At 45.2% G+C, this 15,555-nt stretch overlaps 1 protein-coding gene across 9 annotated transcripts in view; it reads right to left on the bottom strand.

Moving 5' to 3' along the window:
- The window catches only part of LOC125454194 (insulin-like growth factor 2 mRNA-binding protein 2), a 292,393-nt gene that overhangs the window by 213,354 nt on the left and 63,484 nt on the right, over positions 1–15,555 (bottom strand). For all 9 annotated transcript variants that reach the window (XM_048534702.1, XM_048534709.1, XM_048534705.1 and 6 more), the window contains exons 3-4: positions 7,535–7,583; positions 980–1,031 (exon numbers count right to left, since the gene is read on the bottom strand). In XM_048534702.1, the coding sequence (XP_048390659.1) occupies positions 980–1,031; positions 7,535–7,583 (101 nt within the window). The remainder of the gene's footprint in view (positions 1–979; positions 1,032–7,534; positions 7,584–15,555) is intronic.

The following is a 15,555-nucleotide window of genomic DNA, read 5'->3' as shown; positions in this document are numbered from 1 at the left end:
GCTGGGAGATGGCTCAAACGAAGTATGAACACTTGCATGGACTGACTGGATGTTAAATGGTTTGTTCCACTGGCACATACCCTGTGTAATCCTCTTGCTCAACTGTCTTACTCTTTGCCAAAGCATAAGCCACACAAATCTCCGGACGAGATTTTCCTCCTTCAACCAACTGCATTTTTAAACCCAGCTCACACCTCATCATTTAGAAAATGCTATTTACATGCACATTAAAATACACACTCACTGACATTCACACACACACTCACAGAGTTGATGAGACAATTGTAAATGTTCCCACAGTTCGAGGACTATATGGTCAAACTGGAAAATTACTGAGGGTCTCTGTTATTTTAGAAACGTGTGGGAGAGAGGATAACCAGATAACTACTGGTCTAAGGATTTCACGTCAGTTGCACAGAAGCAACTGGAAGCTGTCAATAAGATTAGATGCTGAATCTTAAAGGGGAAGGAGACTGTGCTGTAACTGTGGAGACCACATCTGCCCAGATAAAGGTCCAGCTCAGTTTCATAACAATAACATGAGGGTTTAAACTGTTAATTCAGAACAGAGGTAGACATAAACTGCTTTTCATTTCCCGTCCGACCCCTTTATTACTGGGCAGTGAACTGCTTGGCCAGTTTTGAAGGGGATAATCGCAAACACAGCGATATTATTTCAAAACCAGAGCCTGATTGTTCAGGAGCAAACCAGAAAAACATAAGGAGAATGTAAATCTGCAGATTTTCCACAGTTTGTTGTGGCTCCCGGATAATCTGAGCTCCAGTCATTAGATCATCAAATCTGCATCAAGCAGCACAAGGTGGAGATCAGATAGACAACAGCCATGATTGAACTGTTTGGCAGAAGAGGACAGTGCCGACAGATTGGTCTAGTTACTCAGGACCTTATGTTCCAATGGTGCTTTAGAATGATATACCAGAGAGAAGAACTCACCACTATCCCCTTACATCTCCATACCTTGTTCCACATTCTCCACTGTGCCATGTTCAGCCAGGAGCCCATCCAATACCTGAAAACAACAGAGAGAGGAGCATCATACTGTGGTCACCCAGACAGTCAGACAGAGTGTGGCACTGTGTCATCTAGTCAGTTATATCATGTCACCCAGACAGACAGGACAGTCATACCATGTCACCCAGACATTGAGGAGTGTTGCACTGTGTGAACCAGACAGTCAGAGTGTTACAACGTGTCATCCAGACCGACAGACACAGACAGTCACACCATGTCAGCCAGACAATCAGGATCATCACCACAGTGTCACTGAGACAGACAGGAGAGTAACACAGTCAGAAAAGACAGCAAGGTAGGGGGTGGTGGAGGTGGGGTGGGGGCATTATCCTCGACAAAATCGTTTGCAAAGAAATGTCATGTGAGGTCGCTCTGCACTACTTCAGTCTCCTGCCACTTCCGTTCACCTACACCAGAAATTCTTTTCCTAAGCTTGCTATCCTGAACCATGAGGTTTCTGGATTCTTTAGTGGTGACTTTGTCATCCGTTTCATTTCTTTTGCCAGCTTCATGTTTATCTCAGGAGGGTCTGGCTATAATCTTTGCATTTGTTATTTTGCTTTTTTGATTATATACTTTTTTTTTGCATTTCAACAGAGCTGATCATCCATAATCAGTATCCTAAAACGTGACTTCCCGAGGCTGAGCACTAACTGGACCAGAAAATAGGCTGCCTCCAGACTTGAACTCAGATCGCAGTGGTCAGAAACCCACGTGCTCCTATTACACCATGGCAACCAAAGCAATCTTGGTCCGAATGTCTGAGGTCCAGGCCTTCCAATGAGTGGAAACCTCCCCTTGCTGGAGCATCTATGCAGTTTTGGTCCCCTTACCTCAGGAAAGATATTTTTGTCATAGAGAAAGTGCAATGAAGGATCACCAGAGTTGTTCCTGGGACATTAGGACTGTCCTATGAAGAGAGATTGGGTGAACTAATCCTATATTTTCTAGAGTTTAATAGAATGTGATGTGACCTACAATCTCATTGAAGCTTACAAAATACCTAAAGAGTTGTCTCTAACTGTCCCCATTAACAACTATTCACCCTCCCAGCCTGATCGTTAGCGTGATAATGGGAACTGCAGATGCTGGAGAATCCAAGATAATGAAATGTGAGGCTGGATGAACACAGCAGGCCCAGCAGCATCTCAGGAGCACAAAAGCTGACGTTTCAGGCCTAGTTTAGCAACTCCTTTGTCTGTCCAACTGTCTTTCTCTCTCTTTGGGCTCTATCCTATCGTTTTTCCCCTCCCCACTTTCTGCATATAAACTGACGTTTTCCCAGTCACCATCAGTTCTGAGGAAGGGTCACTGGACCTGAAACGTTAACTCTGTTTTCTCCTTCACAGATGCTGCCAGACCTGCTGAGGTTCTCCAGCAATTTTATTTTTGTACCTAAAGAGTGAGACGCAGGGAAACTGTTTTCCCTTGGCTGGGAAGTCTAGAACTGGAAGGCATAATTTAGAAATAATGAAAGAGCCACTTAGCACAGAGGAGAATTATTTTTACTCAGGAGGTACTCAGAACCTTTGGAATTCTCTACCACTGAGGTCTGTGGAAGCTCAGTCTTTGAATATGGAGACTGATAGTTTTCTGATTACAAGTGGTGTACAGGACGATGGGGATGGGGGGGGGTGTGTGTGTGTGTGTGTGTGTGTGTGTGTGTGTGTGTGTGTGTGTGTGTGTGTGTGTGTGTGTGTGTGTGTGTGTGTGTGTGTGTGTGTGTGTGTGTGTGTGTGTGTGTGTGTGCCCCCAATGTGAGTTCCCAAGCTCATCATGGGAGCAAACCTCAGATTACACATAGATCAACAGTAGTCCTAAAATTCAGCCAAAGGGAGGAATGCAGAGGTCACTAGGGAGGAGAAAGAGTCAACTAAGGCACCCAACATCAGTCAAAGGTAAAATAACAGAGGGGTCTCCAAGTACATGGCCAGTTGTTGAAGCTTGGGAGAAAACCACACTCTAAAACCTAAGTCCCAACAGACTCTGATCTGCTGAGAAATGTCATCTATACTTTGGGGACACAGCCATCAGTCATTCCATTGACAGAGTATGAAATGAGGCCACAAGTGCTGCTGTGGTTGCACCACCTGCCTACAGGCCACAGGTTCAATTCTCACTACAGCACATTGAGATTTCAATCTGGTTTCAGGAGCAAGATCTGGAAATCAAAAGATGACTCTTGTGAACATGGCCTTGAAGATAAGCCACGATATACATGATGGAATTTGGTAAAAATTGGTGCAAATGAAGTATTCAGGCACCCAGCGGATTCACAAAATGAAAAGTAATTCAGGCCACACCAATCAATGCAAAAAATATTTTGTAGCTGATTTACATGTTCTTCCTATTCTGCTCCCTCACTTAAAATTAAATCTTGATGTAATGTCACTTTCTCTCACTCTTCTTTACTCAGAACTTCAAATTCTTCAAAAGCCCTTAGCACCTCCATTGTTTTCTTCTTACAGCTTTCTAAAACCCAACTTTTGGGTAACCTGATGAACACATCTAATTGCCCTTGCCTCATAAACCTGATAGTATTGGCCTTATGGGTTTTAACTCCAGAAATACACGAAGGGAAAGACACTTTCAACCAAACAGTATAAAATAACCCAAAGTAGTGTCCAGTTATGGTTCTGACTGAAGGTATGTTAAAGCAATATAGAATGTGAGAACTACAACAGGGATTTAACATGCAGAGTTGACTCGTCACTTCCACTTGATGAATATTTTTCAACAGTATTCACTCTAGAAAATGACAATGTTGTCAAGGAGAATACTGAGATACAGGCTACTAGACTAGGTGGGATTGAGGTTCACAAGGAAGAGGTATTAGAAATCCTACAGAGGGTGAAGATAGATAAGTCCCCTGGGCCAGATGGGATTTATCCTAGGATCCTCTGGGAAGCCAGGGAGGAGATTGCCGAGCCTTTGGCATTGATCTTTAACTCGTCATTGTCTACAGGAATAGTGCCAGATGACTGGAGGATAGCAAATGTGGTTCCCCTGTTCAAGAAGGGGAATAGAGGCAACCCTGGTAATTATAGACCAGTGAGCCTTACCTCAGTTGTTGGTAAAGTGTTGGAAAAGGTTATAAAGGATAGGATTTATAATCATCTAGAAAAGAATAAATTGATTAGGGATAGTCAGCATGGTTTTGAGAAGGGAAGATCGTGCCTCACAAACATTATTGAGTTCTTTGAGAAGATGACCAAACAGGTAGATGAGAGTAAACCTGTTGATGTGGTGTATATGGATTTCAGCAAGGCGTTCGATAAGGTTCCCCACAGTAGGCTATCGTACAAAATGCGGAGGAACGGAATCGTGGGAGATATAGCAGTTTGGATCAGAAATTGGCTTGCTGAAAGAAGACAGAGGGTGGTGGTTGATGGGAAATGTTCATCCTGGAGACCAGTTACTCGTGGTGTACCGCAAGGGTCGGTGTTGGGTCCACTGCTGTTTGTCATTTTTATAAATGACCTGGATGAGGGCGTAGAAGGATGAGTTAGTAAATTTGCAGACAACACTAAGGTCGGTGGAGTTGTGGATAGTGACGAAGGATGCTGTAGGTTGCAGAGAGACATAGATAAGCTGCAGAGCTGGGCTGAGAGGTGGCAAATGGAGTTGAATGCATACAAGTGTGAGGTGTTGCACTTTGATAGGAGTAAACGGAAGGCAAAGTACAGGGCTAATGGTAAGATTCTTAGTAGTATAGATGAGGAGAGAGATCTTCGTGTCCATGTACACAGATCCTTGAAAGCTGCCACCCAGGTTGACAGGGCTGTTAAGAAGGCATACAGTGTTTTAGCTTTTATGAATAGAGGGATCGAGTTCTGGAACCAAGAGGTTATGCTACAGTTGTACAAAACTCTGGTGCGGCCGCACTTGGAGTATTGTGTACAGTTCTGGTCACCGCATTATAAGAAGGATGTGGAAGCTTTGGAAAGGGTGCAGAGGAGATTTACGAGGATGTTGCCTGGTACGTAGGGAAGGTCTTACGAGGAAAGGCCTTACGAGGAAAGGCTGAGGGACTTGAGGCTGTTTTCATTAGAGAGAAGAAGGTTGAGAGGTGACTTAATTGAAACATATAAAATAATCAGAGGGTTAGATAGGGTGGATAGGGAGAGCCTTATTCCTAGGGTGGCGACGGCTAGCACGAGGGGGCATAGCTTTAAATTGAGGGGTGAAAGATATAGGACAGATGTCAGAGGTAGTTTCTTCACTCAGAGAGTAGTAAGGGAATGGAACGCTTTGCCTGCAACAGTGGTAGATTCGCCAACTTTCGGTACATTTAAGTCGTCATTGGATAAGCATATGGATGTACATGGAATAGTGTAGGTTAGATGGGCTTGAGATCGGTACGATAGGTTGGCACAACATCGAGGGCCAAAGGGCCTGTACTGTGCTGTAATGTTCTATGTTCTATGAAAACACCAACCAGCTGATGAATGCTCATCAGTGAAGGTTAGCTGCAAAGTTGTCCAAATCACTAACATGTGACTGCAATTCCAATCTGGACTCTTAAACTGCCTCTGAAGTGACATTGCAAACCACTAGGTTGTACCAAACCCGCTACGTAAAATGCCAAGAAGGTCACCCAGAGTAGCCCACCTTAAGGCAATGGTAGTCTTACCACATCCCATGAGTAACTGAAAAAACTGCTTCTCTCCCCCTCCACTATATCACAAACTCCTGGCGCCAGCAGGGAAACTGCAACATCAGTGAGAGCCAGTTTGCTCCTCTGCATACCTTCCTTCAATTACTTTGCTGAGCTTTTCAAACCTGACCCAGTGAGGTTCTCACCTGGAGGATTTTTTTAAAAATATATTCATTTGTGGGATGTGAGCATTGCTGGTTGGGTCAGCATCTATGCCTTGACCTTGAGAAGGTGATGATGAGCTGCCTTCTTTAACTGCTGCAGTAGACCTATAATGCCAACAGGGAGGGAATTCTAACTCGTTGCCATTTATTAGTTAGCTGATCCTCAATCCATGCTCATATACTATGTCCAACACCAATGGTCGGCTTATTAAATAGCCTTACGTGCATTATTTCAGTGAATGCTTGTTGAAAATGCAAATGTATTACATCTACCAGTTCTGCTCCATCTACCCTGTTTGTGACCTCCACAAATGACAGTATTAAATTCATAAGGAATGACTGCCTCTTCATGAAGTCATACTGACTCTGCATGATCGTATTTTGTGTTTCTAACAGTAATTCTAGGTGAGGTTGCAGGATACCGGAGGGTGGGAGACAATCTGTGACTTTCTGGCTGCTTCAGCCTTGTCTATACTTGTATTAGTGAGTCTCAAACTGGTCCTCCTCAATCACCCTTCCCAAGGACCAGGTCAGGCAGTGACCAGAGCTCTGTCTGATCATTCTGAATCACTGTCCCTTTGGTCATACAGTCACAAAGATCCACAGCATAGAAAAATGCCCTTCGGCCCATTGTGTCCACACTGGTCAAAAACAACTGCCTGAATATTCTAATTCCATCTTCTAGAGCTTAGCTCATAGTCTTGCATGCCTTGGCATCACAAGTACACATCTAAATACTTAAATGCTACGAGGGTTTCTGACTCTACTACTCTTAAAAAGGTACTGAGTTCCAGACTGCCACCACCCTCTGGGTGAAAACATTTTTTCCCCATCTCCTCTAAATCTTCTGTCTGTTACCTTACATCTATGCCTCCAAGTCATGGATCCAACCATCATGGGGAAAAGTTTCTTCCTGTCTACTATTCAGCAATTGGTTAAAAACATTGATCGTGGTCAATTCCGTACAGCTTCTAAAAAAAAGGCAACAGACAACACTGCAAGGCAAAGCCACAAGCTTAGATACAATCCACCTGGTCACAGATCAAGTCAAATAAATATCCTCATTCAGTTCTCCAATACCTCAACTCATAGAACTGTACATCTAGCAACGGAGGAAGACAGTGGCGCAATGGTAATATCATTAGATAAGTTATCAAGAGACCCAGGGGAATTCTCAAGAGAAATAGATTCAAATCCCAACATGGCAACTGGTGGGATTCAAACCCAATGGATTTGAAAGTTCTCTCACTGAGGGTGACTGTGGAAGCTATCATCTCTTTCACTAATGCCTTTTAGGGAAGGAGATCAGCCGTCCTTCCCTGGTGTCTGGCCTCATGTGACTCCAGACCCACAGCAAAAATGGTTGACTCTTTAACTGCCCTGTGAAGTGGCCACTTGATTCAATGGTCAATTAGGGGCAGGCAACAAATGCCTACAATCTCAGAGAAGAATGAAGAGAAAGCTACCCCCTCATTTTCCAGATTGGCATCAAATCCCAACTGTGCCTAGCCCTGCCTTCCCACCCTCAAACCCCCACCGAAATCCCCAAACACACTTTCCGAGCACGTCAAGAGGGAGCCATGACCTCTTGTCGAGGTGTATTGGACACAGTCTGAACTCAAGCCATTTAAACAGACAAATAAATCAATAGTTGGTTACCAACTTCTGCAGGCTACTCACCTCCCACTGCAGATGAGGCGGAATGTTGCGGATTTGAATTTTCCGACTCCTGCAAAGAGGAACAGACAAAGTCTTGTCAGTGTTAAATACATAGTGGGAATTCACTGTGCCAGGCAGTCAGGGGGTTCAAGGGGCAGAGGGAGACTGGGGAATACTCGAAATAAAACAAGACAGATTGACACTGACTATGCTCAAGGCAGGCAATGGTATGGCATCTTGGGTTCTCTTTGTCTAAAACAATTTGCTCCTGAGATGTGGGCAGCACTGGCGATATAATATTCTCATCACAAGTTAACCTGCCTTCACTCTATAGTGCCCATGTACTCATTGAGCAGAAACGTAACAGCTCCACGTCCTGGAAGCTACTGCACCAGCTGCCAGTATGGCATTAGTTCAGCTGCTGACTGAGGTAAATGTGCTTAATTAAGTGACGGACTAAATGAGAAGGGGGAAAGCAGGTACCCCAGCGGCAACGGGGTGGTGGGGGAGTGTCTGTGTGTTACAGGGGGAGTGTGTGTGTGTGTGTGTGTGTGTGTGTGTGTGTGTGTGTGTGTGTGTGTGTGTGTGTGTGTGTGTGTGTGTGTGTCAGGTCTATAAAACATCCCAAAGTGCCTCACATAGATCTTATAAAGCAATATCTGACGCTGAGCCACTGAAGGAGAGACTGGGGCAACTGAGCTAAAACCTGGTCAAACAGAGCAGTTTTAAGGAATGTTGTGAAGGAGGAAAGTGCAGCAGAGACATGATATTTAGGTAATTCCAGAGGTGAGGGGAGAGATTCTCAACTGGGGGATTGTGAGATGCGATTTTGGGGCCAGGGGTTATAAGGTTGCAATGACTACCATGTAGCTCTAGCTTAGTGTTAACAGACACAAGGTCCTTTCAAATTCTTTTTAATAGTGAGCATGGATTTACTGACAGGCATCTGAGGCCTGATTCCTGCTTCAAAACAAAAAGCCAGGCTCTTCAAAAGCCCTAACCAACATACCAGCAAGGAAGAGCACAGTGGGTCAGTGGTTAGCACTGCTGCCCCACAGTGCTAGGGACCCAGGTTTGACTCCACCTTTGGGTGACTGTGTAAACTCCACACAGACATTTTCCCAGCGTCCGCATGGGATTCCCCCCACACTCCAAAGATGTGTGGATTAGGTGGATTGGCCATGCTAAATTGCCCAGTGTTCAGGGATGTGTAGATTATGTGGGTTATAAGGAGACAGTTCAGTGCCGACTTGTTGGGCCAAAGGGACTGTTTCCACACCGTACGTTTTTAGTTCACAGGTCCGCACAACAACGAGGGCCGAAGGGCCTGTTCTGTGCTGTATTGTTCTATGTTCTAGGTATTCTATGATTTATGAGAACTAGAGTTGGATATTCCCCTTCAAGCCTATTTGCCATTTGATAAGATCATGGCTGATGCTGACTTTAACATGAACATTCCTGCACACCCGCAAGAATCTTTCATCCCCATGGTAATCAATAATTTATCTCCTTCTGTTTTAAAAATATTTAAAGATTCTGCATCCACCGCTTTTTGAGGAAACGAATTTCAAAGACTCACAAACCCCAGAAAGAAAAATGTTGCCTCATCTCTGTATTAAATGGGAGACCCCTTATTTTTAAATAATGATATTCTAGATTCTCCCACAAGAGGAAACACCCTTTCCATGTCTACTCAGTCAAGACCCCTCAGAAACGTGTGTGTTTCAACTAAATTACTTCTGCCTCTTCTAAATCCACAGGATACAGGCCTAGACTGTCTGGACTTTCCTCATAAGGCAATCCACTTATTCCAGATTCGTGAACGTTCTCTGAACTGCTTCCAATACATTAACATCCTTCCGTAAGTACAGTGACCAGCACTCAATTCTCCAGGTGCAGTTTCACCAATGTCCTGTATAACTGAAGAACGCATTCATCACTCCTCACAATAAACCATAACATTCTACTGGCTTTCCTGATTACTCTTATTAACTGGAATGTAAAGCTAACTGTACACCTTCTCCATTAACACTCCCAGGACACGGACAGCTACAAGGCTCAGGGCCCAAGCAGCTGAAGGTACTGCCACCAATGGGAGAACAACAGGAATTAGGAAATGCTCACGAAGCAAGAATTGGAGTGGGTTACATACAGCGAGAGGGCTATAGCGGCTGCAGGAGGTTACAGAGATAGGCAAGGGTGAAGGGACTGGAGGAGGTTACAGAAATAGGGAGGGGTGTAGGAGGCTCAAGGAGGTTACAGAGATGGGGAAAAGTGTTGAGGGCTGGAGGAGGTTACACAGATAGGGAGGGGTGAAGGGTCTGGAGAATATTACAGAGAAAAGTAACAGCTGTGAGACTTCTGCTCAACCAGGAGTCAGGGAACCCAAGAGGTGGTGGGGTTATGGGACTTTGTGGATGACCTGCCACTTTCAGAGGGTAGAAAGTGGGAGAGCTGCCAGGAAGATGTTGGAAGGGTCATGTCTAGAGGTGGTGGCTTGATAGAGGTGTACAAAATGATCTGCAGTATAGAGTGGGCAGCCAGAGACCTTTTTGTAGGGTGGAGGTAGCTTTTACGAGGTGACATAGTTTTAAAGTGAAAGGAGGAAGATATTGCGGGGGGGGAACGTCAGAGGTATGTTCTTTACTCAGAGAGTGGTAGGGGCGAGGAATGCATTGCCAGAGAGGGTAGTGGAGTTGGCCTCATTAGGGGCATTTAAGTGGCTATTAGATAGGCATATGGATGATAGCATAAGGTAGCACTGGAAGTTCAATATACCTTAGGTTTAGGGTAAAAGTTTGGCACAACATCGTGGGCTACAAATGTAGTAATTGTTTTATGTATTAGCCAAAATAGAGTATAAAAAGCAGGGACTGTCCGCTGTTCAGGGAGAATCGCTTATGGAACTCAGTACTCTGTGTTGGGTTGTGTACAGCGATCCTCCACAGCTTGTACTTGCTAAATAACAAAGGATTGTGTTTTTGTAGCCAGGTCAGTGTCTTGCTCTTACATCAAGTCCATGAGGGTCTCCGAAAAACAAACTTGACATTTGAATAGTGCCCAGGATGTAATCTATGAAGTCGTTAGGATTAGTCTTTCGATCGGGGTCACAGATAAGCAAGATGAGGACGACTGGGGAAAGCACCCCTTTGCCCCCATCATGACCACTACCCCCTCCACAACTCCACCCGTCTTTGGCCAAACTACACCTACAGGCTTCCCAACACTACCATGAGCCCCAGCAATCGCCTGTTCCTTACAACCACCACCGTATGCTGTCCAAGCCCAAACCAAACCGCCTGCCATAGAATTTCCAGGTCTTTCAGTAACCAGCCCACACGATTCTTTTGCTGAACCTGCGCCTTCTCCTTCTGCCATGCATCCGACTCAGGGGCCATTCACAGACCCTATCTCCTGTTGTACTAGGTCTAAAACTAACAGATGAACAAGAAACAGGGTACCGAACAGACCGCTAGTGGACCAAAGGAGGGAGGGCATGATTCTTTTAAGACTCACAGGGAGAGCCTGAAAAAATGTAAGCCCTGCGAGCAGTTTCCTTGGCCCTCTAGTGCCTGTCTAGTGTTCCCTAGCGATTCTGCAAGTAGTGAAGAATATGATTGTCCCGATTCACAGGCAGAGAATAATGAATCTGAGGACAGTGTTTGGGAGGGACCCTGAGATAACTGTCCCCTCAAGAAGGACCTCCGTAAAAAAAAAATCAACAATTTCCTAATCGCACCTGAATTCACCACAGAGGGGTCAAAATATCATGCAGGTCTACACCTCTTGGAAGCCGCAAAAGGTGTGTTCAATTATGTCAAGGGCCCCTGATCAAAAGACTAATCCTGACGACTTCATAGATTATATCCTGGGCATATTCAAATGTTAGGTTTATTTTTCAGAGACCCTCATGGACTTGATGCAATGGCAAAACACTGACCTGGCTATGAAAACACAATCCTTTATTATTAAGCAAGTACAAGCTGTGGAGGATCGCTGTACACAACCCGGCACAGAGTACTGAGTTCCATAAGCGACTGTCCCCGAACAGCGGACAGTCCCTGCTTTTTATACTCTATTTTGGCTAATACATAAAACAATTACTACATTTGGAACATAAAGAGAACAGGATACAGCACTGATCATTCACAAAGTGACTGATAACGACAGAATGCGATTTCAAGCCGCTGAAGTGTCTAGATTGAATAAAGGTCACTGACCTGGCCACTTCAGTAGAAACAGAAGTGTCATACCTTTACAGAAGTTTCATCCCCTTCCAGAATTACAGAAGTCTCACACCTTTACAAAGTTTCCCACCCAATCCTATTCAGGCAGGAAGTTTAAGACAGTTTACACATACCCCTGTGTAAGAAGATAAGGAGCATAAAAATTAATGGGATGTTATCCCATTAACATCTGACGTGTGCATCCAGGACTCTGGGTGATGCAAAACATTAATGCGTCCAGGTACAGAAGGAAGGTTCGGCGGTCAGTTTGAAGTCCCATCAATGCCTTTTATGGTCATAAATTTGTAATAATAATGGACCACCAACCTCTGCTGGATCTATTTAAAGCGGACAATTAATAGCTTCATGCCAAATTCAGTGGGTTTTAATGCTAAGTGCATATAACTACAAGTTGGAACACCATTCAGGAAGCCTAGTGGCAAATGTGGAATAATTGAGCTGCCTCCCACTAGCAGATGTATCACCAGGTGGTACTGCCGCAGGAAGAATTTGTAATGGTTTTATAATTTCTGGACACACTTCCAATCACTACTGACAATATCAGACTTTGAACGCAGAAAGATCGATCCTTGCAAAACTGAAACAGCTGGCGATGACGGAGGAAATAAAAGGGCCATCACAATCAGAAGATCTGGGGAGACCAGATCACAGTAGAGGATATTATTATGGGGAGCAACAGTAATTGTCCCAACCAAAGATCACCGTCACATACTGGCTGAGCTCTACCGTAGTCATCTGGGGTGACCAAAATGAAGATGTTGGTGAGATATTATGTCTGGTAGCCAGGAATGGATACGCACATAGCTGCATGGGTTGATCAGTGCCCACAGTGCCAACATGGAATTCATTGCCCCGAAGTGCAGTGGAGGCCTTCAAGGCAAAGATCGACAAATTCTTGATCTCAGAAGGAATCAAGGGCTACGGGAGAGTGCAGGGAAGTGGAGTTGAAATGCCCATCAGCCATGATTTAAATGGCAGAGTGGACTTGATGGGCCAAATGGCCTTACTTCCACTCCTATGTCTTATGGTCTTACGGACAAAAAATTACCACCGGCAGCTCAGGGGAATGGTCGGGTAATCCCTGGACTTGGTTACACGGTGACAATGCAGGTCCTTTCATGGGCTCAATGTTCTTAGTTATTGTGGATGCCCTCTCAAAGTGGCTGGACATGCATAAAATTCATTTGTCAAACATGAAGACAACAGAAAAACTGCGTGCATTCTTTGCGATACACGGACTCCCAGAAGAGTTGGTCACATATAACAGGCCATTGGTTACCTGCAGGGAATTTTAGAATTCCTGAAGTTGAACCTTAATGGTCTGGCAGAAAGAACAGTCCAAACTTTGAAGGGAGGCTTAAAAAAAAACAGCTTACACCTTTACTAGATACCAAACTGTCCAAGGTTCCGAATCAATTATAGGGCCATACCTCATGCAACTACAGGGATAGCTCAAGCAGAGGTGATTATGGGGAGAAGGCACTACACCAGGTTAAATCTGATGTTTCCAGATTTTTGGGGGCAGGGGGGTAAGAATGTGAAATGGCATCAGAAACACCAATGCTGGGCACAAGACTCAATTAAGCAAGAGAAACAGTTTAGTTCGGTGGATAAAGTTTGGTGTCGGAAATGACCCTGCATGGGTAAGGGGCATGATCAGCGAGCAGTCAGATCCAGTGAAATATAAAGTTCAGGTAGGTGTGATGATCCTGAACAAACATGTGGATCATAGAAAGGCTGCAAACTCACAAACCACGTGGGAGCAAAATGTGCCCGTCTCCTCAACAGTCCTTCTGACTGTTCTGGAACCCGTGGGCTCTCCCTCTCTGCCAAGCATTGAAGATACCTCAGAATCTGAGACAGATAAGGAAGATGTCACCACTTTGATGCTTTTGCCACCTAAAGAGGAGAAATAAATTTCTTGCAAGATGCTCTGGGTTCCAGATGTGAGCTACGGTGTGTTACACACTGCCCGTATCAGACGCAAGAGTTGGAGGAACCGGGCCTTCTGCTAAAATGCCCCATGAAGAGCTAGGAAAGAAAAGGAACTGGCCTATGCTCTCGGGTTCAGGGCAGGTGGGGTGGGCGGGGTGTTGTGATTATATCGAGGTCAGCCAGGTGGACCTCAAAGAATAGGAGTTCCCTGGCTGCTAATCCAGTCCAGTCAGGGAGCCCTGGCTAATAGATGAACAGGAGTGTCAGACATCCTGGTCACTCTGAGGGAGTTGGATCAGGATCAAGGACTCCCTATGCGTAAATAAATGTTGACGTGATGACAGGATACCGGCCTCAGTGAAGTTATTTCAGAGACCATCCCCTCCGTGACTCTGATCACTAGGAGACTAACCCCTGTGACCCTGATTGCAAGTAGACCGCCTTCTAATGATCCTGATCGCGAAGAGACCAGACTCCTGTGACCTTGATCACTACAAAAACAAGACTGCCATGACGCTGATTGCTAGGAAAGTCTCCTTGTGACTCTGATAACCAGCAGACCGCTCTCCTGTGACCCTGATTGCTAGGAATCCACCTATTTTCAAGACCTTTCAAGATGGCGGTAAAGTTGTGGGGGAGCGCTGAGTCTGCTGCTTATCAGCTCCTGTCGACTTTCCTTCTCTTTTTTTCCTTTTTTTTGTTTTTAACTTTTGCTCTGTTTTCTTTCCTTCGAAGCCGGCAGGGCAGGAGTGAAGGAGGTCGCCTCCAGTGGCAGCGGCAGCAACGCCATGACGACTCAGACACGGCTCCTCCCCAGCGCGGGGTCTCCTGGTCAGCGAGGAACAGGTCCTGGGCAGACTCCCCTGGCCCACAACCGCACACTGGGCCGAACCCCCAGGTCCGCAGCAAGCCCAAGCTGAGGAGAGAAAGTCAGTCTTGTCCCAGCGTGGCAGACTTCTTCGTCTTTGGTGTCCAAATGTTCCGGCGGTCTGGAGGTGGTCTTGTCCAAGGCTAGCAGTTTCAGCCCGGTTTCATCAGTGGGTGCTTCCGGCCCGGTATTCCGGTGGCCCAGCGTGGATGCATGTTCAGGGTGTTTCATCATTCCTCAATCAGCTTTCCCCAAACCCAGGTGCTATTAACTGAACTGTGATGAACTTTTGTCTTAATTTTCCCTTTTGTTTATAAAATTATGTATAACTTCTGTCACTGATGTAGGCACCATGGGGCAATTATAAAGCTTTTCATGTAAAGGCACGCATGACAATAAATTTCGATCGTATTCCATTCCAATCTATTCACTGTGCCCACAAGTGGAATGAAGCAAAACTTGGATTCCTTTTCAACAGAACCGATCCTAATCAAAGCATTTTGAACCAATCTTTTATTCAATGTGATGTGTTGGTGTCAGTGTCAGTCCATTACGTTATGATACCTTATGATGCACTCTGAGGTTTCAAAAGATTCCACAGGCACTGCGGAATTATTTGCACAGCACAGGGTCCAACCCTCACGTGATACAGGCTGCTCAACAGCTTTGCCCTGCATGCTCTTAATCAGCCACGGGTAAGTAAGAGGAAGTGACAGATACAGGCTGACTCGCGCGCGCACACAGAGGATGAGATGGCATGGTGAGGAGAGACAATGTTCACGGGAGACAGACAGACTCAGATACAAACACTCAGACAGACACCACGCACACACAAAACTGAAAATTAACGGTCACAGAAATAATTGTGAAGAAACCAATGTGAATAAAATATGCACTGAATAAAGGAACTCCAGTTATCCATCTGATAACTCACACGTTTACTTCACTCTCCTGCGAAATGATCTCTCTTCTTCCTCGAGTAGTCAGTCTGC

This window comes from Stegostoma tigrinum, chromosome 7, assembly GCF_030684315.1.
Source record: "Stegostoma tigrinum isolate sSteTig4 chromosome 7, sSteTig4.hap1, whole genome shotgun sequence".
Taxonomy (NCBI): domain Eukaryota; kingdom Metazoa; phylum Chordata; class Chondrichthyes; order Orectolobiformes; family Stegostomatidae; genus Stegostoma; species Stegostoma tigrinum.
This window is presented reverse-complemented; position numbering and strand designations above follow the sequence as displayed.